General features: G+C 37.4%; 2 protein-coding genes across 3 annotated transcripts in view; one reads left to right on the top strand and one right to left on the bottom strand.

Annotated features, from left to right (window-relative positions):
• aimp1a (aminoacyl tRNA synthetase complex interacting multifunctional protein 1a) overlaps nucleotides 1-9,921 on the top strand; it is a 105,087-nt gene extending 95,166 nt beyond the window's left edge. For both annotated transcript variants that reach the window (XM_028805197.2, XM_028805198.2), the window contains exons 6-7: nucleotides 3,779-3,947; nucleotides 9,659-9,921. In XM_028805197.2, the coding sequence (XP_028661030.1) occupies nucleotides 3,779-3,947; nucleotides 9,659-9,825 (336 nt within the window). In that variant the 3' untranslated portion in view covers nucleotides 9,826-9,921. The remainder of the gene's footprint in view (nucleotides 1-3,778; nucleotides 3,948-9,658) is intronic.
• A 1,913-nt stretch (nucleotides 9,922-11,834) lies between these two features.
• Nucleotides 11,835-25,466, bottom strand: LOC114654573 (GTPase IMAP family member GIMD1-like). Its single transcript, XM_028805199.2, has 3 exons — nucleotides 25,342-25,466; nucleotides 14,303-14,710; nucleotides 11,835-12,327 (listed from the first exon to the last, which is right to left on the bottom strand). The coding sequence occupies exons 1-3, from the start codon at nucleotides 25,366-25,368 to the stop codon at nucleotides 12,037-12,039; spliced, it is 726 nt and encodes a 241-aa protein (XP_028661032.1). The 5' UTR covers nucleotides 25,369-25,466; the 3' UTR covers nucleotides 11,835-12,036.
• Between the last annotated feature and the right edge of the window lie 1,224 nt (nucleotides 25,467-26,690).

Below are 26,690 nucleotides of genomic sequence, written 5' to 3' on the forward strand. Positions count from 1 at the left end.
CAGATCAGCTGCTCCTAACCGTTCCCAACGTACGTTTTAAAGCTCGTGGTGAAAGGGCTTTTTCCGTCGGTGCACCCAGGCTCTGGAACTCCCTACCCTTAGTGGTTAGGCAAGCCGCTTCAGTCGCCACTTTTAAAGCACGCCTAAAAACGCACTTCTTCACATTGGCTTTTAATTCTTAACCTGTTTCATTTTCCACTTACCTTTTGCCATTTCTTTATTTTATTGGGTCCCCTGACCTGTTTTTAGTAGTCTCTGTTCAAATTCTCTCTTAATGTTTGTTTTTAACTTTTTGCTCCTAGTCTCACTTGTTTTAACTGTACATCGCTTTGGTCAGTTGTAATGCTGTGTTTTTAAGCGCTCAACAAATAAATATGGTATGGTATCACACCCTACTTACAAACAATTTAAAACAAGTTCACGGACATCTAACCTAGCAGTTGTTGGAATGCTTTGATTATGTGCGCCCAGCTCTTAAAACAACGACAAACAACAAGCAGAACACGTAGCTCTCCAGCAGTAGCAGCAAGACAGCAGCTGATCCAACCGCAACTCCTTAGCATGCGTTCAGCTCCCCCCTTCACAACGCGAGCAGCGTTATACGTCCTGTGAGAAAGAGATGTAACTACACCCGGGGCAGGAAATAAAGGACAAATATTGCTTTTACAAAAGTAAAAGAGAAAATAATGCATATGTAACAATTCCCATGAAAATAACAATATCTTTAAATTGTATATCCAGTAAACCAAACCTGGGGGTGGGTGAGCGAAGCGCCCTAGTTTTTTTATATATATACTAGTGACTGGGAGCCCAATCGAATCGGGCTACAAATTCTACGTTTGTGAAATAAATACTTTCCCTGAAATGATTTTGTTATCATGGCACTGATTTGTGCCTAAAATAGACCTTTTCAGCCAATGTAATGAAGAGCTTCCTGTTTAAACGGGGCTGTTTTGGGTCTAAATATGTCAACAGGTCCTTAAACCTGTCAGGGTATCGGTAAGGGACAATTCGAACTCGACCTTTATGGCAGCAATTGTATTCTCCATCTTGCTTGTTCTCACAGGTGAAGTTGAATGAGTTGCAATGTTTGCACAGGTTGTCAAATGCGACAGAGTGGTGCTCCGGAACTTTGTCCTCAATAATATCTGTGTGACTGCACATGGCAATGCCGTGCCACTGAGCATTTTCACGCCGCAAGGCACGGGCTGCTCGATGACTTTCAATCCGTGCTGCATTTGCGGCTGCTCGAGCTTCTTCAGTCGCTTGTGCATGGCTGGCACGATTTCTTTCAGCGTTAGTAGCATTCTGTAGCACACGTTCTTCATCTGTCTTTTGTGTCCAATTTGCATGATTTCTTTCTGCATTAGTAGCAGTTGTAGCCGCACGCTGCTCATCCGTTTGTTGTGTACATCTGGTCACATTAGCAAGTCTACATTCCTCGTCAGTCATGTGACTTCGTTTCTTACGCATCCTTTCCACAGCCGCTGCTGTTTGTGGCTGCGTTGTGATCGTCACTCATTTTAGATCTGAGATCGGCTAAAATGTAAACAGTGACCGTTGTTAATACCCAGCCGTCATTACTAATGCTACTAACTTGTATTGAGTCGAAGTATTGACACCATACATACGGATACTATCAAATTATATATAAGGATATTATATATATAATATATGTGTGTGTGTGTGTGATTAACCCATTTTTCTATATCATGGAGAGGACATACAAATTACATACAGACAGTGACCAGAGTATTTATCTGAAATCACCCTCCCTTGGCTTTGAGGTAGTACTACTAATCACCAACCGTGGTACCCCTAAATGTTGCTTTAAATTGCAGATTTGTTTTCTTTTTGCTCTGTAAGATGTTTACCAGAAATTATGCTTAAGCATTAATGTTAATTAAGCACAGTAATAAAATGTTTAACAAGAATTTACATAGGGAGAGAAGATCTAAAAGGTACATTTTGTAATGCAAAATAAAGTCATTATCATCACGGGTTTAAAGGTAATTTTTCCTGGTATACTTAGGATAGCCAGTCTTTTCCCCCTACTCCACAGTTGTTGGCATCCACCTCCAACTATGTCATCTTTGATCTCCATCAGTAACTTGTTTTTCCACCTCCATCTTGGTGGACCTCTTCACTCAATTGTTCCTTTCATTTAAAATGCCCAAACCTACTTAATTCTTCTGAGCACAACACCTGTTGTCTCCACACCAAGTTTCTGTTAAATCAGCATTAATGTGTCTCTCACTCAGTGACACTCTACACATCACCTGATCATACTCGTCTCTGTTCTTGCCATATTTGCTTCAAGTTCCACCTTCATTTTCATGTTCATGTGTAAAATACATTTATGTATAGCAACATGCAAAAGTATTTGCACCATGTTTGTTGTTGTGACTTGATGCATATTCTTCCACAATGATTTTGACCATATTGTTTATTTAGTTATAGTTCTATATGAAGGAAAGTATGAGAGAAGCAAATTTCTGCAAATTTTGACACTGTTTTAATTTGTTTGGTATACAATGCAATCAGAAACACAAACGTAAGCAGGACTTGCTTTCAAATGAAAATGTATATTAAGAAAACAAAAACTAGAATCTAACAACAAAGCATATTATTGAATACATAAAATGATACAAACGACCTGCTAACTAATCAAACTGCAAAAATGATCATATCATTCATACAAAGTCTATATGAGTCCTCCAACCAAAAATGATGCAGATCCTCATATGAAGAATGAAGTAAAGTAAAAACCAGACCTGGCCACTGAAAGTGTTCGTTTTGCAAATCATTAAACTGAAGGTGATCTTTAAGTGAAATAGTCCAGTGTCCCTCAGAGTGGTGTGGACAAGCAAGGCACCAGTGTAAAACATTTAAAATAGTTCCTAACGCATTACACGGCAAAACCTCTTTTTTTTGTGTGTAAACAAAGACAGTAAACGCAGTGTTAAATTGCACAATTAAGTTGTAGTATTACCTTTCATCTTGAATAAGACATAAACTACCACAAGTAATGACATTAAGATTATTAAAGTAGCCTCCCCTTGAGCACACTTTCACAACCTATAGCACCATATACTATAGATCTGACACATTTTTGGAGTTTTCAACAAAATAACAAGAAGCCTAATGCTTTAATAAGGCTGTGCCTTTATTGTTTTTGTACTTAGAAATCCTAAATATCACTGAATGCCTTGCTTTTCCCCACATAATTAGACATGGACAAAAAATAAAACCACTTGAGTCATTCAAAAGCAATTCAAAATTTCTCAAGGCATTTAAGAACTTTTGTCTTTATTGTTAGTTATTTTTCTTTTGTCCACAGTATGGTTGTTTGGGCTAGTCATGTGAGGATCAAAAATCATAGCAAAAACCCGAGAAACAAAGTTGATTCAGTCTGTCAGTCTTAAAGGGGTTATAAAACCATTTCTAAGGGTTTGGGGCTTACCAGAAGCACGGTCAAAAAAGTGTGAGATAATGAGTCAGTCAGTACACTAAATGTGTATTTAAATGTTGTGTTATTGGTTCACTCAAGGTTTTTATATTGACAAGTATTGATTAATGCAAAAAATTAGGTTTGGACAAACTGTTTTTTTTTTCTTGGTAAAATACCTGTAAAGCAGAAGGGTTCACATTTGCCATGATCTATGCTATATAAAACCAATGTTGTTTCTAGTTTGAGGATACCTGTGCCATTATTTCATTGATTTATTTATGTTTATTCCTTGTCAATAAATAAATTGTGGGTATTATCTTTTGACAGATGCAAAACAGGATGGCTGTACTACTTTGCAATTTGAAGCCTGCAAAGATGAGGGGAGTGATCTCTCAGGCAATGGTGATGTGTGCCAGTTCTCCTGATAAAGTAGAAATTCTTGACCCTCCAGCTGGGGCTATACCAGGAGATCGAGTGACATGTGAGGGGTTTCCAGGTACCTATGTTCAGTTAGTCAGTGAATTAAAACTTTTATTGTTACCAAGTTGCTTCTTTTGTGGAGGCATTGATATTACTTTGCCATGTACCAAAGTTTTTTGCTTTTTTTTTCATGGTTCTTGTATTTTTGCCATCTATCAAATATTTTTGTTTGAGGGTGTATTTTGTTCTCCAAATTTATTCATCTCACCCTTCTAAAGTAAGTACGTTTGTAGCTATTTCTCCTTGATCCAGAAGCAATAATGATTTTAACTGTAATATATAATAGTACTTCGTTGAAAAACACACTGTAAATTTAATTTGAATGCTTTTGGAAAATTTTCACAAATTAACTGAATGCACTGACTTGTACATTTTTGAAGCACTGTTTGTTTTATGGGTGTTTTTGACTTATTGTGTGCCAGTGTTTTCTGAAATTTTATAGCTATTGCCAACTTCTGGGCATTTTTTTTTTTCTTTTAACAAAACTAAGACAAAATACTGAGCCTAACAAAGCGCTGCCAAAAATGTTCTAAAACAGTTTTTTTTTTTTTGGCTTCTCTTAGGTTCCCTATATATATTGAAATGTCTGCTTTATTTCTCGCTCCTTGGAAGTCGATATTTTAAAAAAAATATATTCTGTTGAGATACAGTAGTGACTAAATTGGATGTTTCTAGTCTTTATTGATTGTGTTGCTTTTTTCTTGTCCATGTTCAGATGTATTCATGTCACTGTCCATTTTCTAAGACTGGTCTGGAACACAAGTAATTGTGGCAATTGAACAGACATCTCTCTTAGCTCAGCACTACATCTCTAAGTGGGGTTGCTTTTCCCTTGTGTTCTTTTTCATTTTTGTAGGGTTTACATACATGTATTTATGATCTTTATTTTGCATTTTTTTGCATTATCTTTGCTTGAATTTCCTCCCTTTTTTGACTACTTTTTAATTTGTTCTCTGTTGGTCACAGGTATGTTCTACATCCAGCCATAATTTCATGCCCTATAACTGTCCAGCACATAACTGAATCATGTTTTAAACATTAACATTTTTGTCATATTTTTGCTTACTGTATTGAGAGCCCTGAGTATACTCAAAGGCTCAACCTGTGGAATACACATAGCTGGTTGATGTGAATATTCCAGTACTAAACAGGGAAGAGAATAATAGCATTGTTAAAGAAATGGGCTTCTGATTGTTCCATGACTGACACATTTACCAATTCAAAAATAGGTTATCTTGTCCATTGGATATCATTGACCTTTCTGTCTCATGAGTTTGTATTAGTACTTTTACCACTAATAATAATAATAATAATAATACATTTTATTTATATAGCGCCTTTCCCATGCTCAAGGCACTTACAGAATAAATATACAGTATATAGCATTGTACAAACCAGATAAATAAACAAAGAAGATTAAGACAGTAAATTCTGAAAAAAAAACAAACAAAAAAAACAAAAAAAAAACAGACAACATAATTGATGGTCTCACACACACACACAGGTTACATGAGCATCTTGACAAAGAAGTAAACTGAGAGAAAGGTAATAAAGTCAAGTAGAGCTAAAAGCCTTCCTGAACAGATGAGTTTTGAGTTGTTTTTTAAAAGAATTCATGGAGTCAGCTGACCTGATTAATTTTGGTAGGTCATTCCAGAGTCTGGGCGCTATACAGCTGAAGGCCCTGTCACCCATGGAGTGTAGATTAGTGACGGGCACAACAAGATTACCAGAATCAGAGGACCTTAGTGGGCGGGTAGGCACATAGTGATGGAGAAGGTCACTGATGTAGTTTGGCGCGAGGTTATTTAAAGCTTTGTAGGTTATTAGTAGGATTTTATATTCGATTCTGTAGGACACAGGGAGCCAGTGAAGGCGGAGCAGGATGGGTGTGATGTGCTCGCTGCTGCTGGTTCGAGTAAGGACTCTTGCAGCTGAGTTTTGAATAAGCTGGAGCTGTGATATAAGATTAGAAGGGGCACCTGCCAGTAGGGAATTACAATAATCGATGCGGGATGTGATAAAAGCATGGACAAGTTTCTCAGCATTAGAGAAGGAGAGGAAGGAGCGAACACGGGATATGTTACGGAGGTGAAAGTAAGAAAGTTTCTTAATGTGATTTATGTGGGCGGAATAAGTGAGGGAGGAGTCAAAAATGACACCAAGATTTTTTACAGTAGAGGCAGGTCTGATGAGATCACTGCCAAGATGGACTGGGAAGGAGCTCATTTTATTAAGTTGCATTTTAGTCCCAATTTGCAGGAGTTCAGTTTTATTGCAATTTAATTTTAAAGAGTTCTGCTCCATCCAGGTTTTAATTTCACTAAGGCAGGTTGTGAGCTGAGAAAGCTCTGATGAAGTTCCACTTTTAACATTGAAGTAGAGCTGAGTATCATCTGCATAAAAATGATAACCCAATCCATAACTACGGATAATATGGCCAAGGGGAAGCATATAAATACAGAAAAGCAGAGGACTGAGGACAAAGCCCTGAGGGACTCCTTGTGTGACTGGCGCTGAGCTGGATCTACTGTTGCCAAGACTAACAAACTCTTGCCTATCAGTCAGATAGGACTTGAACCACTGGAGGGCAGTGCCAGAGATACCCAGCATGTTCTCCATTCTGAACAGTAGGATGTCATGTCTGACAGTGTCAAATGCTGCACTGAGGTCTAACAGAATTAATATGCTGGTTTGTCCAGAGTCTGCTGCCATAAGCAAATCATTGGTTACCCGTAGCAGAGCAGTTTCACGGCTGTGCCGCGCCCTGAAACCAGACTGAAAGGGTTCCATCAAATTATTAGAGGTTAGGTAATTGGTGAGTTGGGAAGCTACAACACGCTCAAGAACTTTTGACAGGAAAGGTAAGTGGGAAATAGGCCGGAAATTGTTAAGATTGTCAGCATCAAGGCCAGACTTTTTTAACGTTGGGGTTACAGAAGCAATTTTAAAAGTGAGCGGCACAGAGCCAGTATCAAGGGATGAGTTTATTATTGTTGTAACAGTCGGGATTATGGCATGAAGGCAGGATTTAAGTAGTGTGGTGGGGATGGGGTCCAGTACACAAGTAGTCGGCCTCATCTTATAAAGCAGGTCATTAACAAACGCAGATGTGACTGGTGAGAACTTAGAGAAGGAGCTGGATGGAGTGGGAAAACAGGGAGAGATATAAACAGATGATGTATTTATGTTGGTTGAATTATTTAGATCTTTAATTTTGTTACGGAAAAAGTGGAGGAATTCCTCACAGACTTCAGTAGAAGAGGTAGTTGGACCAGATGCGGGTTCGAGTAGTTTATTAACTACAGAGAACAAAACCCTTGGGTTATCATGGCTACTTTCTATTATTCTGCCATAATGGGTGTTCTTGGCAGAAGTTAGTGCTTCTCTGTAAGCTCTTTGGTGGTCAGAGAAAGCCTGGATGTGCACGGTGAGGCCAGTCTTACGTGACATTCTCTCAAGGCGTCGGCCAGCTGCTTTCATAGATCGCAATTCTGAGTTATACCAAGGAGCTGAACGTTTAAAGGAAACCTCCTTATGTTTTAAAGGAGCTGTTTTATCTAATGCTGAGTGAAGGGCTGAGTTATAGTGGTCAACAAGACTATCTAGTGTTGATGGAATAGGTGCAGACAGTAAAAGATCAGAAATGGATCCAGAAAGGATAGAGGGACAGATATTTTTAAGGTTTCTGTAAGAAATTTGTCGTTTACAGGTAAGAGGTGGGAGAGGTAATGAGACAGTGAAAAATACTGCTTTATGGTCAGAGAGTCCCAAATCAGTGCTGTAAATGTTGGCAACAGATAGTCCAGAAGTGCAGATCAGGTCCAATATATGACCGCCACAATGGGTTGGAAAATCAACATGTTGTGTCAAGTCAAAACAGTCCAGTAAGGACAGGAATTCATTTCTCAGTTTAGATGTGGGGGTGTCAATATGGATGTTGAAATCACCAAGAAGGATAATTCTCTGAGAGTAAGAGCTTAGGTGGGTCAAAAGTTCAATCAGATCGGATAAGAAGAATGCATTGTATTTTGGGGGACGATAAAGAACAATGAGTGAGACAGGACCTGATTCCGTTGTTAGTTTAAGAGCCAGGCACTCAAAAGACAATGGGAAGTCAATTGGGATTCTTTTAACGTTTAAGTCTTCTCTGATAATTACTGCCAGCCCGCCGCCATGTCTTGAGCTGCGAGGCTCTGAGTGGAAAGTGAAACCAATTGGAGTCGCCTCCGTGAGAGACGCAAATTCGTTTGGTTTTTGCCAAGTCTCCGTTAGACACAGAATATCAAGTTTGGTGTCAGTGATGAGTTCTGACAACACCAATGCTTTGCCATTAAGAGACCTCGAGTTAAACAGTGCAATATTACATAATGAGGCTTCTTTCTGCACAGAGCCGCAATCAGGGTTTATTCCCACATAATGCAAATTTGGCACACTGACAATTCTATTTCCAGGGTCATGAGAAGGACGGCGTATTCCTGAGCAAATGCTGCCGGTGGTCTTTTCATTCGCAGCCCGGCGGTGGCGGCGACCTGACCCGCGATGTATATATTTCGGGCGCTGCAAAATACCGGCGTCCTTTAGGATGTTGCAGTCAGACCATTTGCTCTGGACAAACTGTTTAATAAGAAGGAGTTTGTCATGAGAGTATTTTAGCATGATGCTGAGTAATACTTATCTGAATAACTACCAAACTACCAAACATATATCCTATTAAAATTCATGATTGTCTAAAATACAGCTGCAGGCTACATATTTAATGTTATTATTTCTTAAGAAAAATATTTATATATTTTACAGTTGAAGATCATATTGTCATGTCACAATGACTGTTTTTTTACAAATCAATTATTGAAAGTGTTGTGAACAGTTTGCTATTTTCTACTGAGGACAGGAAACAGTTAGAGAAGTTGTGTTTGTTTTTCAAAATTATTAGTTATCTTCTCTGCATTGTAGATTCACTCCACCTTTGCAGACAGTCATTTCTGAATGATCATACTTCATCTTACATCTGGTTGACAGCTTAGATTAGTGAAGACTCAGACTGCCAGATTTAATAACCGTATTTATCCACAAGCTGTAAGGTCCATGAACTTAATTTGACTGATATGTCTAAGAGCATTTTTATTAAATTTGTTGTCTGTGTTTTCTGGAAATTGATTTTTCTTGATGTCATGTTCTTTTTCTACATAGATATTTTTTGAGTTTCGCCAAATCAAAGTCATTGCAACTGTTGTTATTGCAATGTAGTGTTACCTTTTTTGACCTGGAAAAAGTCAGATTTAATTTAAAAATCACAAAATCAGGATGTATAAATACATAAATATCCAATAATAAAATGGGCTCCTTTTCAGGGTCTTCAATGTCTTTATTTATTTCTATTTCTTGTTAAGAAATTGAGGAACCACAAAATAAAACAATTACACCATGGACTGCCTTTTCGCATCGGTGATAATACTGTTACTATCATTTATTCAACTTAGACAACTGTAGCAAAAATAGACAGAAGCATTGCAGCCTATTGGAAGGAAGTATTAGTATTTCATTTCAGTTACTGTGTACAATTCTAGTTTTTAGAAATTTACAGGCCTTACTTCATTAGGTTTGTTTACGTTATAACAATTTGATATTTCTGTACTAATTTATTTTCAAATATAACTAATTCACCAAAATATACTGTTTATTTAAACCATTGTAATCATCATTGTGTTTTTGTCTTTCTCTTAGGAGAACCAGACAAGGAGCTAAATCCCAAGAAGAAAATCTGGGAGCAAGTGCAACCTGATCTTCGTACTAATGAGAAGTGTGTGGCAACTTACAAAGGAGTGTCATTTGAAGTCAAAGGAAAAGGTGTCTGCAAGGCACAGACCATGAGTAACAGTGGAATTAAATGAGTTTTTTTTCACACATTATATTTTGAAAGCAATTACAAACACAGAGGCTCCTGTCAAAAACATGACCATAAAAATAAAGATCTTTAGATTCTACAATTTGAAGTTAATACTCTTGTGTCTACTTTCACAAAAAAATAAAACCGCTGGTGTGAAATTGCCCAATACAAAATATTTTCGATGTCTTGAATGTAAATGTATAAACTACCTTCCACCTAAAATGTGCAGTTTTATTATTAGCTGCAATTTACCATCTAACATGGAAGCATTCTATTTTTATTTTTAAGGTAGTATATAAAGCCTGATGCATGAACAAGCATGAACAATTATGATGGGGATAATGGAAGTTTTGAATTGAAGGTCGTCATTTAATAGAGATCTTTTCTTAATCTTTTGCTATGTGTAATAGTGATGAAGTTGATGACCAGCACGAGACAAGACTGCCATGAAATGTTTTATATGTCATTAATCTTGTGCTGAAGAAAATACACAGGGAGTGACATTTGATAAGGTTATTAGAGCCAGCGATATTTGAGGAAGAGAGAAAAGGGTTGATAAATGGCCTTAGAAATCCAAAGATGATTTGTGATGTTCTTAATTTGCTGCAGAGTTCCAGAACAGGATTGCACAGACACGGCTGAATGAAAATACACCCAGCTTGAAAACTCTAAATATGAACTGTTACCACTGGGTAATAACAAGATCTTACAAAAATTATTGTGCAGAATAGCTTTTCACACACATTATATCTAGTTCACGAGTCACATTTAGTGGCAAAATTAGTATGGAAATAAAAAGTAGTGGAAGAAATTAATAGCAGGAAATAGAGTGTCAAAGATTGGTATAAGGGCTAAAAACGTTTACAGCAAATCAAGTGTCATCAGCACTTAAAGGTGGCTAGTCAAGTATACCTTATACCCGTAACTTAATAAGTAGGCCTATAATTATTGAATTAATAACCATGAGATGACTAGTAAAGGATTTATGATTAGAGTGCTTGTAAGAAGTGATGTTCCATGCACTATTACTCGGTAGACTTCAAGGATGATGATATATGGTAAGCCCCAACTTTGCACTGTAAGAACAAAAAGTTCCTGTGCAGTTAATCTTCAAACTGCACTTAAGTAATTGTTTTTATACGAAGCAACACACAATTAAAATTCAGTAAATTCTTACAATTGACATTTAAACAAGTAAAAGCTATATTAATAATAAACTAGTCACAAACGTTTTTGCACATTTCATTAAATATTCGTAATACATCAGAAAAATATCAGGCAAGTACAATAAATGTCATTTGCTCTCTTTCTGTTATTACACTCAGTAGTACCTATCCCAGCAGCATTGGTCACAAAGTATCAACAAAACCTGGAAGAGGTGCTAGTCCATTGTAGAAAACACTATGCAATTTAGAGTGTTTGAGATATAGGAGTAAAATCATATAGCTGACAATCAGGGAATGGGATTTGAACCCAGCATTTAGTGTTGCTGCCACCCAGTGTCAGAAAGTTGTAGTCTTTTATAATAAGCCATAATTGTAAAAACATGACATACATTTTAAAGCAAATACAGATAAATATAAACAATTGTTTTGGTTCATATCATTACCAGTCATTCTTAAAAGTTAAGTTTGCAGTAAGTTATGAATTGTTTATCATTTAATTAAATATTGAGTTTCATTTATACTTAACACAAGGTTGCTTTGAGCCAGACTTCAAATGCTAAACACCTACTTATCAGTTAAGTTTATTTCTAATGTATTGCATCTTAGGTAAACTGGTGACTCTGAATTGGCCCAGTGTATTTGTGTGAAAGTGAGTGCAGGGTGTATGTGTCATGTTCAAGACAGGTGTCCTATACTTGGTGTTAAATGTTGTTTTTTGTGTTGGGTAGCCGCTGGCTCTGAGGGGTTGCGTGTTTTTTTTTTTTTTTTTAATACTTCACTCTTTTCCATAAAAGGCCTCAACTACTGTAAATTACCTTATGATCCAATTAATATATTTTACACATTCATGAGGCTTTTATTTAAGTGACATAAAGAAAACTTTGCTGCACAGCTGACCATGTAATTATGTAATGAACAAAATAAAACAATTGACTGCCCCACTGTCAGAGAGATGATTTCTTTCTTGAGACAAGAGCTACTGGGATACGCTATTGCACCCCAGGTACCCTGAATTGGATTAAGCAGATTTGATAATGCTACATCTTTCACTACCCTGTGTGCTGCAGTGAGGAGGCAGATGGTTTAAACTTGAGTGATTTGTATTTATTTTGTTGAGAGAGGCTGAGCAGTTTTTCCAGGACTGGTCTTCCCTCTGCATGTAGCCAGGGAGCAACACTGTTCACAAAATGATATCTGTTTTTGGCAGATTCCAACAGGACTTTTAAGGCTCTTGGAGCATTACTTAGCTGCTCTTCCAATTTCAGTCCGTTTTCTTCAAATCTATCATGATGGGTGAAAATAATGTAGAAGTAATTCCTCCACTCAAAATCAAGAAGTTCCTGAAGAGAATGGGAAAAAATAAAATAAGTTATCCCTTACATTGATTAAATGTCATTATACAAATATGATTTAAATATGTGTTGATTAATTTGACCCACTATGAGTAAGTGTGTCCTACAATATACTGAAGCCATCTCCTCGGCTGCTTCTTGTCCTGAACCCAGTGTGGGTGAGAGTAGCCCTGTAGTTGAAGTAAGCAGGTATGAAAAGGGATAAACTCAGGAAAATTCCATTTATCAGACTATAACAAACAAAAATGCATGTATGGATGTCAACTTCTTAACAATTTATGTGCCGATCTGGGAACACAAAGGGAGGTGTGCCAAGGACACCGTGAGGTGACAATGAGCTGGGGTGGTTTTGATTAACCAGTAACAAAGATGGTGCACAGTTCAGGAACATCTGGAAAATGTTATGGGTGGATGTAACTGCTCTAACAGTAGCTTCAGTTGGCATAGGGAAAATATTGAAAGAATGGAATTTTAGATTTAGCTTAACAAATGTGGCCTTAATTGTGTATATTAAGCCTCTAAATGTTGCACAGACACAGACATCATGCCTGATGAATTAGGTGTCCAAGGATCTGGAGTAAACGGTAAAGGGTAAATAGGCAAAGCGTTTTAGCCTTCATTTTTATATCCATTTTTCCTGTACCTGGGACATCATGGTTTCATAGTGGCTAGGGATGCTTCCTCATAGCTGTGGGAACCTGGATTTGATTCCATACCTAGTTACTGACGTTTTTTGTGCTGGCACTTTCTGTGTCTGTGCGAGTGCTCTCTTCTCACAAATATGTGCTTTTTAATTAATTGTTATGTCCTATATGATCCTGTGGCTGACATTCCTTTGATTATTGGTTTCTGTGTTTTACTGATACACTTGGGAATAAGGAAATACATTTTTAAAAATGGAGAGATGTGCCTTCTGAAAGAATTAAATATTGTTATCTAAGATTTGAATATACTTATGTTAGATTTATCATGAAGCACTTGAGAATGCAGTCTAAGTAAAATGGGGAATGTAATGGCATATGATTCAGTTACACTTCACAAAAGATTTATATGGCAATTGATCCATACTTTTATAATTGGACAAGTGTGCCCTTTTGTTTTTGGAAATTGTTTTAGTTGTTGTCAATGTAACCTGAAATCCCAGCTTAATTTTGGTTTGCCCACTTCAAAGGACATTGTTCTTGGAAACATGTTGCTGTTTTTCTTTAAGGTGGCAAAGTAATTTGCCATTCCAAGACCTCATACTTGTTTATTTCTTCTCATCTTTATTTCCTGGCTGAAACCAGACTAAAACAGTAAATAAGAAAAGGTTAATACTGCATTGATTAATTTGTTACTATTTCTCTAACTCAATGCAACCATTCATACTATACTTGAAAAAAAATGTTACATCCTTGTGCTACACATTATTAATTTCTATCAATGTGATGTACATTTATGAGACATTTCCACATTTTTAGCCATAACTGAGCTTTAAATACTGCATTCGGCATTCATTTTATTATGACTACCCAAATTAGCTAAATATTAGCATTGTGTATTTATATGGTCATTGATTTGTTCATTGATTTTCCAGCACTTCTCATTCTACAGAGTTGTGTCTGAACAGAATCTATCCTAACCTCTCTGAGTGTATGAAGCAGCTTGGCTCTTGACATGATGTCAGTCTACTACATTTCTTATCTGGGTACAGATCATTCCGCCCCTCTTGCTTGCTCAGTTATCAAGTTTATTTCACCCACTCTTCATTCCTCAGTACACATGCTACAACAACATGATTGAGATGCTTACTACAAAACTCTATAGTACATGCAAACGTGATTGTTACCTGATCATTTAAAAAGATTGTTTTGTTTTGAATTCTAACTAGCAAATGTGCATGTTATTTAATTTTAATGGTTTATAGGGAAAAAAACTATAGCTGATTTTAACAATTGGTATACATAGAATGTTTTTGATGTACCTCAGCAAGTTGTATACATTTAAAGTCCTCTTCACTGAAGGCCACATCTGCCCTTAAAACCAGCACTACGGCATCAAGACCTCGTTGGAACTTTTCCAAAAGGGCTTCATGAATGTCATTCTTCACCTCGCTGGCTTTGAGATAGGAGTGTGGGAAAGCGGGAGTATCAAGGATATTAACACAGAGCGTTGCTTCTCTTCCATTGCGACGAAAAAAACTTGAAAATCGTCCCTGACAAAGTTCACAAGACTGTGTCACTGAGCCAAGGGAAAGTCTGCTCTCAAATTCATAGCTTCCTAGAAGAATGTTTCCTGTTGCACTTTTCCCACTTTGAGGTCTTCCCAGTAGAAGAATGTTTAGATGTACTTCATTGATGTCAGGCTTTTCCATTAAAAAGTGTGTGGGCATCTGTAAGATACAAAATTTAATACATTCATTTCATTGGACACAAAAATTTTGTAATATGGTAATATCAATGGGATGCTCGACATGCTACCTGCCATCTTACCATATTATTTCAAGGATTGTTACACATTACAGTAGTTCAGGATTAAGTTGCATCAACATTTCATAATATGCAGCCTGAGAGCACCACTTTTTACCATTATTAACCTAGGAATTGGCAGTATATATGTTTAGTGTATGTATATATATATATATATATGTGTGTGTATATATATATATATATACACATACAGTATGGAGTATGATTCTGTAAAAGGAAGAAATATGTAAAAATGATTTCCATTCTGAAAAGAAGCTTAGCGATGCAACATTTGGCTGTGTAGCCTTTTTCTGGTATTGGTGTAAAATGAGAAAAGACAAGCTAAAAATATACAAGAGAAATAAGGAAACAATTAGGAGAAGTAAATTGGGACAGTCATGGGTGCACAAAGCAACAATTACAGGAGATGAATAGTGTGATTAAAAATTAAATTGGTCATTTAGTACTGAAGAAATGTGTGATCCAAGTTTGGAGGTGAGCCCAACTTTTTCCCTGTTTTCTTTGTCTCTGAGACCCTGTGAGAGAAAGAAAATGTTGAGATCAGTATGGCTGGAATCAGAGGATGTGAAAAGCTGACATTGAGAACTGAAACATATTGCCTGTTTCACCTATGTAAATGGATTTTTTTTTTTTTATATACAAGAAATGCAATAGAATGTATGGACTGGGACGGGGCCCATTGCTTAATATAAAATTTTCCAGAGGGACAAGGTACAATTCTGTGACATTAATGCAAGTGATGTAGCAACCTCTTTTAAAACAAAAGGTGGATATGGCACTTGTGTAATTTAAGTGATAATGGAAGGAGGTCAAAGGTAAATCAAGTAAAAAGTCTACTATGGATGGACCTGTAAGATGGAGTAAAGGATAGATGAGTTGGATGCAGGTTTTATTTTTGTCATCAGAAATTCAGAGCCATGGAATTGAATCTTGGCTCTGTCACTGTCTATGTTTGACTAATGAGCACCTCTGAATTGCTAGTGTGAATAAATACAGTTAGGTCCATAAATATTTGGACAGAGACAACTTTTTTCTAATTTTGGTTCTGTACATTACCACAATGAATTTTAAATTAAACAACTCACATGCAGTAGAAGTGCAGACTTTCAGCTTTTTAATTCAGTGGGGTGAACAAAATGATTGCATAAAAATGTGAGGCAACTAAAGCATTTTTTTAACACAATCCCTTCATTTCAGGGGCTCAAAGGTAATTGGACAATTGACTCAAAGGCTATTTCATGGGCAGATGTGGGCAAGTCCGTCGTTATGTCATTATCAATTAAGCAGATAAAAGGCCTGGAGTTGATTTGAGGTGTGGTGCTTGCATGTGGAAGATTTTACTATGAACAGACAACATGCAGTCAAAGGAGCTCTCCATGCAGGTGAAAGAAGCCATCCTTAAGCTGCGAAAACAGAAAAATTGCTACAATATTATGAGTGGCAAAATCTGCAGTTTGGTACATCCTGAGAAAGAAAGCAAGCACTGGTGAACTCGGCAACACTGATCGCAGAATCATTTCCATGGTGAAGAGAAACCCCTTCACAACAGCCAACCAAGTGAACAACACTCTCCAGGGGGTAGGCGTATCGATATCCAAGTCTACCATAAAGGGAAGACTGCATGAAAGTAAATACAGAGGGTGCACTGCAAGGTGCAAGCCACTCATAAACCTCAAGAATAGAAAGGCTAGATTGGACTTTGCTAAAGAACATCTAAAAAAGCCAGCACAGTTCTGGAAAAACATTCTTTGGACAGATGAAACCAAGATCAACCTCTACCAGAATGATGACAAGAAAAAAGTATGGAGAAGGTGTGGAACAACTCATTATCCAAAGCATACCCCATCATCTGTAAAATACAGTGGAGGCAGTGTGATGGCTTGGGCGTGCACGTCTGCCAGTGGCACTGGGACACTAGTGTTTATTGATGATGTGATACAGGACAGAAGCAGCCGAATGAATTCTGAGGTGTTCAGAGACATACTGTCTGCTCAAATCCAGCTGAATTCAGTCAAATTGATTGGGCGGCATTTCATGATACAGATGGACAATTTCCCAAAACATACAGCCAAAGCAGCCCAGGAGTTTATTAAAGCAAAGAAGTGGAAAATTCTTGAATGGCCAAGTCAGTCACCTGCTCTTAACCCAATTGAGCATGCATTTCACTTGTTGAAGACTAAACTTCGGACAGAAAGGCCACACAAACAAACAGCAACAAAACCACTGCAGTAAATGCCTGCCAGAGCATTATAAAGGAGGAAACCCAGCATCTGGTGATGTCCATGAGTTCAAGACTTCAGGCTGTCATTGCCAGCAAAGGGTTTTCAACCAAGTATTAGAAATGAACATTTTATTTCCAGTTATTTAATTTGTCCAATTACTTTTGAGCCCCTGAAATGAAGGGATTGTGTTAAAAAAATACTTTACTTGTGTCACATTTTTATGCAATCGTTTTGTACACCCTACTGAATTAAAGCTGAAAGTCTACACTTCAACTGCATCTGAGTTGTTTAATTTAAAATTCATTGTGGTAATGTACAGAACCAAAATTAGAAAAAAGTTGTCTCTGTCCAAATATTTATGGACCTAACTATATGTTGGTATGGCACCCCCATCCATGATTTGCTTCCTGCCTTGCATCTCTCACCACTAATTTAGGTTCCAGTGCCAACTGCCCACAGTGGATTCAATAATAAATGGGTGGGTTTACGGATGGGCATATTTTAGATACTGGCAGTTTACAAATGTTAAGAATGTAAAGGACAACCTAAGTGAGATAAATCGTTCTGCAGCTTAGCAGCCCAATGCAATACTGTGGTGTCGGAAGCTAAGTGAATGGTGGAGACACCAAGGTTATCTGGGGAGTGCAATGCCTATGTGCAACATATAGTCCTTGTGCATACACTGGTTCAAATGACTCCTGTTTGCACCCTATGATTCCTGAAATGTGAATGTGTTATTATTTACAAATATTTTTTCACAAAGTACTTGGCCTTTGTCTTTTTAAATAGATAGAATGGCCCCCATCACACACTAGCCTCATATACTCTGCCAGGAAAAAAATATTTTTTGTTTATTTTGGGGTTTATATCTCTCTTTTTAGTAATTTTGGATTGATATTTGTTACTGCTAGTGAGTGAAATAATTCTCATGAAACTGAATGCTTCACACAAAAGAAATTACATTTTGCTTCTTTGAAATTTTTGCCATGACCCCAGAAGCATATAAGTTTCATGCATTAATTCCACATGTGCCTGCCTCTCACCTCATTTAGCATTTAAAGAAAGGTCCATCCATCCATCCATTTTCCAACCCGCTGAATCCAAACCGGGTCACGGGGGTCTGCCGGAGCCAATCCCAGCCAACACAGGACACAAGGCAGGGAACCAATCCCGGGCAGGGTGCCAACCCACCGCAGGACACACACAAACACACCCACACACCAAGCACACACTAGGGCCAATTTAGAATCGACAATCCACCTAACCTGCATGTCTTTGGATTGTGGGAGGAAACCGGAGCGCCCGGAGGAAACCCACGCAGACACGGGGAGAACATGCAAACTCCACGCAGGGAGGACCCGGGAATCGAACCCAGGTCCCCAGGTCTCCCAACTGCGAGGCAGCAGCGCTACCCACTGCGCCACCGTGCCGCCCTTAAAGAAAGGTCTCTATTGAAAAATCTTCAGACTTGTTTTCTGTCTCATGTAGACATATCGTTGATGTGTCTGGGTTGTGTTGTGCTAACCCTAATTATGATGACAATCTTTGCAATCACAATCCTAAAGATGCACTGGAGACACAAATCTCTTGATCTGCAGGAATCAAGAAACGGGATAGGTCAGTTGCTAGAACAATATTGGAGCAAGTGACTTTCCGTGTAGTGAGCTCTTCTGTGGTGAAAACACAGTAATGTGTATGAGTGTGTGTTTTGGTATGACTGTGTGTAAAAAAATAGGCAGCATGCCACATGTTTAAAAAACAGTACCTCTGAAGTGATGTGAACAAAATTACTCAGCAGAACAAAAATTAATGCCCCTCCAAAAAAAAAAAAATTTTTTTTTTAGTGAACTTCACATTTCAGAATTAAGAAGTTGCCATAGGAAGAAATTTTAGTGTCAGTTTCATGAAGCTGTATGCAAATCGAAATGGCCCTGCTTTGCTACTTTAGAATTTAATTTCTGATGTTTCTCCTTTGATCTGATGTAGTATTTATTTTTACCTCCTAAAGTTTTAATTTTTTTTTATATTCTCCATGTTCTTCTATTGGGTGCATCCATTTTTCAGCTGTAAAGACAGTCCATTGCCAGGCAACAGGGAGCATACCTTGCCAGGCCATAATTACTCTATAAAAGCAGATTGAGCACACAGTAAATCATCTGAAATTTTATAAGCAAAGGAAAGGCTAGTACTCAGGAACCAAAACAAAAATATTTTATGGAAAGCAAATCTGTTTTGCCACTCATGTTTTGTTTTTTGGCTTTGATTCTGGATCAATCTTAACATCAGAAATGTATTTATAATGGATTCCTTTTACCTGGGTCTGCTATGGTTGCCGACTATTCTCCTACTAACTCCTAAACAAAAGGCTGTTCCACTGAACATAACATATCCAGCACCTCTGTGCACAGGAGCTAAAAACTAAAATGATGGCCAAAACTATGAAAGTTGTTCAGGAACTACTTCATACTGGAAAAAGACTACCTCACTAAACTGGAGCTGTGCATCAAGTAACTTGCTGAGTCACTTATAAACAAACAGGTAACTCATTTATGAAAAAAATAGAAAGCATTCCAGTATTGTTGAATAGACTATTGTTGCAAATTGCAGTTGGATATTGGCTAATAATAACTTGTTTCAGGGAAATGGCTGATGCACCCAGGCTTAACACTAGAATTACCAGAGTCTATGAAAAAACTTGTAGATCCGGCCCACCTTAAAACCGTTCTCACCTCTCCGCCAGTGTCTTTTGTTTTCTAAATGTGCTGATTAAGACGAGCAGTAAGCAGCCGGCTATTCCATCCCCCACCATCGCAGAACGTTCACTAAGTTTTCCCAGCTCATGCCTTGTTTGATTGTCTAGGAGTGACTGAACTGCTGGAGTTTTAGAGTGGAAATAATAGATGGCTATTTGGAACACACGCATTTCATGTGTGTTCCATTTCTACAGTAATCTGTGTAAACACATTTTTAAAACAGAAATGTTTTTCATATTTTAGTAGTAAATGAGAAAATGTAGGCATAAATTATATAATGTATGAAGCCTGAAGTCCAAAGATCAAGTAAACACTTTCACAAAAAGTTCAAGGAAGAGACAACAACTTCAGTGGCATAGTGGTAAGACTTGCTGACTTGTAATTAAGAGTCCCCGGTTCGATCCCCACTCACTCCTATATTTGCCGTTTTCAGTAGTGAGCTGCTCTTTTTGTTGATATTATACAGTTCACACATACATTTGGTTGTGTCTGTAATACACGGTGTGCATTTATAGGACTTGTAAAAGTTATCGTTCTTTTAACTTTTATTCTCTCTAAATCACAATACATACTACCGCCCAATCCACCCCCCACCCCCCACTCAGGGATCTGACACTGTTGTTTTTGATTTGAAACGGAATAACTGGAGATGTGAGTGGTGTTTTGAGACAATGGAACTGGACATTCTCTCATCTGGAGGGATTAAAGCTGACACACAAACGCTGGTGAATCTGCCTTCTTCATATCTCACCGTCACTTGAATTCTATAATATCTTTCAGTAAAGGTGCCACTAATACTGCTGACTGATTTTGATTTAAAATTGTATATTTTGCGGTTAGTGGTTTGTACCCTTGTCCTTCTTTTGTAATCATTTCTTTGACCTGTGTAACACGTTGTTTATAGTTCTCTAATAAAGCAGCATAAGTGATTTAACATGCTGTGTAGGACCGCCTTCTCGTGATGTGGCGATGTCTTACATGTTAGCATTGTTAATGTGGTGGCTGAAAGACAGGCCTGTGCTCTAACACCCGCAATGTAACAGACAATTTGGCAATATGGAAAAAAATACAAGATGATTAAAATTTTGTGCAGGGAAGTTGACTTTGGCTGTCCAAGTGCATTATGCACATGGGAGATGCATTTTAATTTTGAGTATAAAAGTAATCTTGCTAAATTATATCTGGATGCAATCCAGATGCAAAATAAATTTTAATATTAAGTGTAAAGAAGAGCGCTTAGAATAGTCACAATTACAATTTTCAATACATAAAATTTCATTTGTACTAGTCAAAATTAAAATGATACATACTTTATTGAACTTGTTTGAACTGTGGATATTCCTAATTTTTATTTTCATTATCAAAATAATTTATCCTGAAAATGAAGTTTTAACTTACCATAACAATCTTTCTAGTCAGAATAATGCAATAAATTTAAAAATGACTTGCTACAACACATTTTCAACTATAAATAGCTAAAGTTCTTCCACCTACAACAATTTAATTTATTGTGAAAGTATGAATAAAGACTTTTATGTTTTCATCATAGTGTACAGTCTGGTATACAGACATTCAGACATTTTACAAGGTAAGGAAGAGCAAAAATAAAACTGTAAAGTCAGGTGTAAACTTAACAAGAAGCTAAAGTTTATTGTTAAGAACAGCTATCATTTCTGGGTGTATCGATGAGCTTGACTACAGTATTTGTAACACTACAACACTACTCAGTTCTGCTTCATACAAATGTATGAATGGAGTCATGTTTCACTATTTTGCACATTAATTTTTACAAAACTAGGGGGCTTCACTCGTCAACCCCTTTCCCCTCAAACCAACGCTATGCGTTATTGTGAAGAGGGGGGCTGAATGCACCCCAAGGAGATGCGGCCGCTCCTCCGAAACCCCTCTTAAATGGTGATACAATGCGATACAAATACATTTTTTTTTACCTCCTCTGCTTGATCAGCTGCTGGTGGCTGCTGCTGGCTTGCTGCTGCAATTTGTGCAGCTTTGCACTTCGAATGTTTAAAAGCCTGTACAGCACCTGTCCTTTTGTCTCACCTGCCTTTTCTCTCTTGTCCCCCAGACATCCTCAAACACTATGCAGTCTCTTTTTGCTGTTTCGTTATTTCACCGAGTAATATTTTCCATTTGTTTGTGCTAATGCGATCTTTACTCTCATTTTTTTGAGACTTTCGAATTTTCCTACTTCCATTATCTCTAACCTGCTCTGCATGTGTATCACGGGACTTGCTTCCAAAGGTTGTAAGTATGACGTGACTTGTCTGTCTCTCGGGACATTACAGTGTCTCTCTTCAAAAGATCTCTCTTCCAAGGATCATGTCTCGTCGCAGGAAAAAAGTCTTGTAAGTCACAAGATTTTTTTTTATAATAGAGAGATATCTTACCAGAATAAACAGGTTTTATGTGTGAAACGTGATTACCATAAAGTTGACTCTGTGTCAAAGAAAACACCCAACAAGTTGTGTTGACTTAAAGATCAACATTTTGAGTTGAGGATTTTCGTTATTTTCTTGCTTCCTGCACACATTTGACACAACAAAAGAGCTGTTTTCTAAGAGTTTAAGAACAAGCTTGTTTGTTTTTTTACTTGTTTAATGCAGTTTAGAATGACACAATAAAATCATTTACATTTAATAATAATTACAGTTGAATATTTTCAGCAGAAAAAAAGAAAGGTAATGTCATTTTCTAACCTACTTAATCCTGACCAGGGTCACTGGTTGGGAGTGGTGGCTTCTGGAGCTGCTCAGCTAGCATAGGGAACAATGCAGGACCACCAAGCACACACTAGGGCCAATTTAACATCAACGGTTCACCTAACCTGTGTGTCTTTGGACAGTGGAAGGAAACTGGCACGTCCAAAAGAAACCCATGCGGACACAGGGAAAACATGCAAATTCCATGAAGGGAGGACATCGGATGGAAACCCTGGTCTCCTTACTGCAAGGCAGCAGGAGACCACTGCGCCACCCAAATGAAATGTAACGTTTTTTTCAAATGACCTCATTTAAAGTCAATAAATTGTATAAAAAGATAAATAAGTGGTCTCTAAAATGAAAACTTGAGAAACACAATATCTAACTTGTCAGAAAAGAGGAAGTGGTGCCTTTAGTCTTATCCTGTTGATTAAAACAATGTTAGAACGATAACTGCAAAGCTGAACTCTCTGTAGTAGAATATGTTGGCTGGTATTATCAAAAGCTACACTGAAAAAACATTCTGATTGTAATAGTTCCTGAATTTCTGTGCTGTCACTGCCATTTTCCATACAAATTGTGGTTTACAGAAAAGGTAAATGTGAACATACTCAATAAATTCAAGAACACTGAATGTTTAGGACTAGAATTAAGCACGGTTTCCTCATATGTGATAAAAATATTCTTGTATTCAGCTTGTGCTGTGTAAATACTTTTATGTGTTTTTTTCAATCTTTAACTAGTAACTATGTGAGCTTTGGAAGGGTGCATTTTAGAATTCTGTTTTGTAATTAACTTAATTAATTTATTTAGATCATATGTGTATTGAATGAATTCATGTGCCTTAATAGTACTAGTGCTGGAAAGTAACTCTTTTATTCTTAAATTAATGCAATCTGGTTGATCATTTCTGAGGGTTTGAGACTCTAAACTGGCCTCATTGTGAGTGAGTATGGTGTGTGTGCAGTTGAGCCATGAGATGGACGTCTGTCCTGTCTAGGGCTGCTGTCACTTTCCTGCTCCACTGACAGACTGAGGAGATCATTCCTCCCCCACACTATGCGACTCTTCAATTCCACCCGGGGGGGGGGTAAACGTTAACATTATTAACATTAACATTATTCAAAGTTATTGTCTGTCTGTATACCTGCATTGTTATCACTCTTTAATTTAATATTTGCTTTATCAGTATGCTGCTGCTGGAGTATGTGAATTTCCCCTTGGGATTAATAAAGTATCTATCTATCTATCTATCTATCTATCTATCTATCTATCTATCTATCTATCTATCTATCTATCTATCTATCTATCTATCTATCTGTCTGTCTGTCTGTCTGTCTGTCTGTCTGTCTTGTGCCAAATTCTGTTTGAGATATGGGACCGTCAAAGTGAATTACTGTATGCTGCCCTGGCAAATGGACTGATGGAATTTTTATTGATGAACGATTTATAATATTATAGAATGCCCAGGATGGGGTTGTATGGTCAGTTAATCAACTATATCACTGTTTTACTGCTTTCCCAAGATGTCTCTTCTCCTGGATCTGCATAGAGTGCAATGTTGTTTATCTGTTGTCGTTGCTTAATACACCTAATATAACTAGTAATAGCTTTACTTTACCACTTAATTATGTTACTAATATGTAAGAACTTTAAAACGTATTTTGTGTAAAAGTTTATTTTTTTATTTAAAAAAATAGTTATTTTATTTATAAGAAGTTTATTTATATATTTTTTTTGGTTTTGGCCTTCATTTGCCAGCCACCATTTGGTCCTGTCTCTCCTGAGTGTTCTGGAGTGTATGCTGCAGTAGCTCAAGCACTTCAGGACACATATCTTTTCCTCTTTGCTGAAAAGTTTGTTAACTTCATGCTTCTGCAATTTTCCACTTCTTCCACCCAGCAATCCGATCATTCAATGCCAACTGCTGCTTTTCAGTTTACATATTCCTGAGTTCTGATGATTTGAGTTCGCTTCCCGGTTCCTCCCTGTGTGGATAGCGCTTTGAGTACTGAGAAAAGCGCTATATAAATGTAATGAATTATTATTATTATTATTATTATTTCTGGCTCATGTGGTGGTTAAAGCGGTTTGGCTCACTTGTCAATTGATCTCTTTTGATGCTGCTGCTTCAATGTCCAGTTTGGATGTACTGTACATTTACAGATCTAATTATCTCTAGCATAACTTATTTTTTTAATAGTGACAGAATGAATAACAATAACATGTCATTCAGAAACACCTGCTGTAGTAGTCCAAGTGCTGTACTCTCCTGTGGACCACATTGGCAACACATAGTGCTTCCCAAATAATAGTTTTCTTTCTACTCTGAACCTCAGTCATAAAAAATGACCACCCCAGGTTTACAGTTTTTCCTAAAATTGCCATTTTACTGTAGGCATCTCTCTGACACAACTTAGCACTTAAGAGTAATTTAGAATGTACAATATACTGTGTTAACTTTTGTACAATTACCTGAGCATATCCTCTGAGAAGAGTGACATACAGTAAGAATACATTAAAATCACCTTAACCTTTGTATTACATATGAATATAAAAAGAAATGGAGTGAATTGAATTAGTAATGCTCATAGCTACCTTCTGTGCCTCTTATGCACTGGAAATGGGTTCATGAATGGCACACAAGGTAACTATGAGTGTTGCTTTTTCATCCAGAAAAGCAGATAACATTCATTTCTATTCTGATCTTAGTCACATTTGCAATGAAATTTCAATGTTTTTAATATCTTGAAACAAAAGCCTTACACCGCTGAGCAAGCTAAAGACCTTACATACCGTATACAGTCTACACACACCATATATCATACTTTTGTCCTACCTTATAAACTGAACGTCCAGTATTCATATGTAAAGCAGGCTACCTGTGTGTTCGTAGGGAAGGCACTTGTGCCCTTTGATACTATCTAATCATTGGTGCCTGTAGGAGATATCGGCAAGCTGTTTAAGCAGGTTAATCTTTTACCAGCTCTTTTTTGGTGGTGGCAAACATGAAATGCTGCCTTATAAAAGAATTTAATCCACACTCGGTCTTGGAGGGCTGATTGAGAACTGTCAATCAATTTAAAATGCATGTGTTAGAGATTTAGGGGTAAATCCTTAAAAAAAACTAACACAAATAAATGAAGGATGAAGAATTGACAGCCAGGAGTTTTACCTACCATGATTAACATAGAGCAGACATAAGTGCAAGTGACTTACTGAGAATGACAAGTTTATTTTAAAGGAAAGTGACCAGGAGATGAAAGCACCAATAGGAAGAGGCAAATCGAGCCAGGGAAGAGGTCAAAATCATCACTAAAATGGGCAATGAATAACTGTGCCAATAATTTTGTCATATCACTCAAAGCAAAGCAGATAGCTTTAAATTGAACAAATGTAGTACTAGGGTGTTGTACCGTGTTAGCCATTATGAATGTAGAGAAAAGCCAAGCAAAATGACACCTTTTATTGGCTAACTAAAAAGATTACAATACTGTATGCAAGCTTTCGAGGCAACTCAGGCCCCTTCTTCAGGCAAGATGTAATGTAATGAACAAATGGAAACAGCTGCAGCACCCCAGCTTCATATCGCATGGAGCATCTCTACCTTTCCCTTCTTTTTGAATTTTTTGCTGTCTTGGGAAGTGCTGTACACCCCACCTTTGCTGACCTTTCCTGATTGTTATCCCTTTGTCTACCATGTCACCCATCAAAATAACAAATCACATTACCTTCCCCAACCTACTTAATCCAATTCAGGATCATTGGGGATGGAGCCAAACCAACCAGCACTGGGAGCAAGACAGTAAACAGTCCTGGACGCCAGTTCCAGTCCATCTCAGGGCCTTATCAGACACTTGCACACACTCACACAGGGTCAGTTTAGAGTGACTAGTTAACTTAACTTGGTTGCGAGGGAATCAGGGAGAATATATGAAGTCCACAAGGACAATGTCCAGGGATGGTCTATGAAATCAGGAGTGGGATCTATGAGACAGCAATGGAAATGATTATGCCACCCTCCCATCACAATATTTAAACAGAATATTTTGCAGATAATGTGAACACTGGCAGAAGCTTACAATTAAATGTCACTGGCCATCCTCTGACTCATCTAGACCTGACATGCACTCTAAATGCAAAAGACAACTTAATGATAGTGACTTCAGATACTGTAATTCTTTAATA

This window comes from Erpetoichthys calabaricus, chromosome 7 (genome assembly GCF_900747795.2).
Source record: "Erpetoichthys calabaricus chromosome 7, fErpCal1.3, whole genome shotgun sequence".
NCBI classification, from domain to species: Eukaryota; Metazoa; Chordata; class Cladistia; order Polypteriformes; family Polypteridae; genus Erpetoichthys; species Erpetoichthys calabaricus.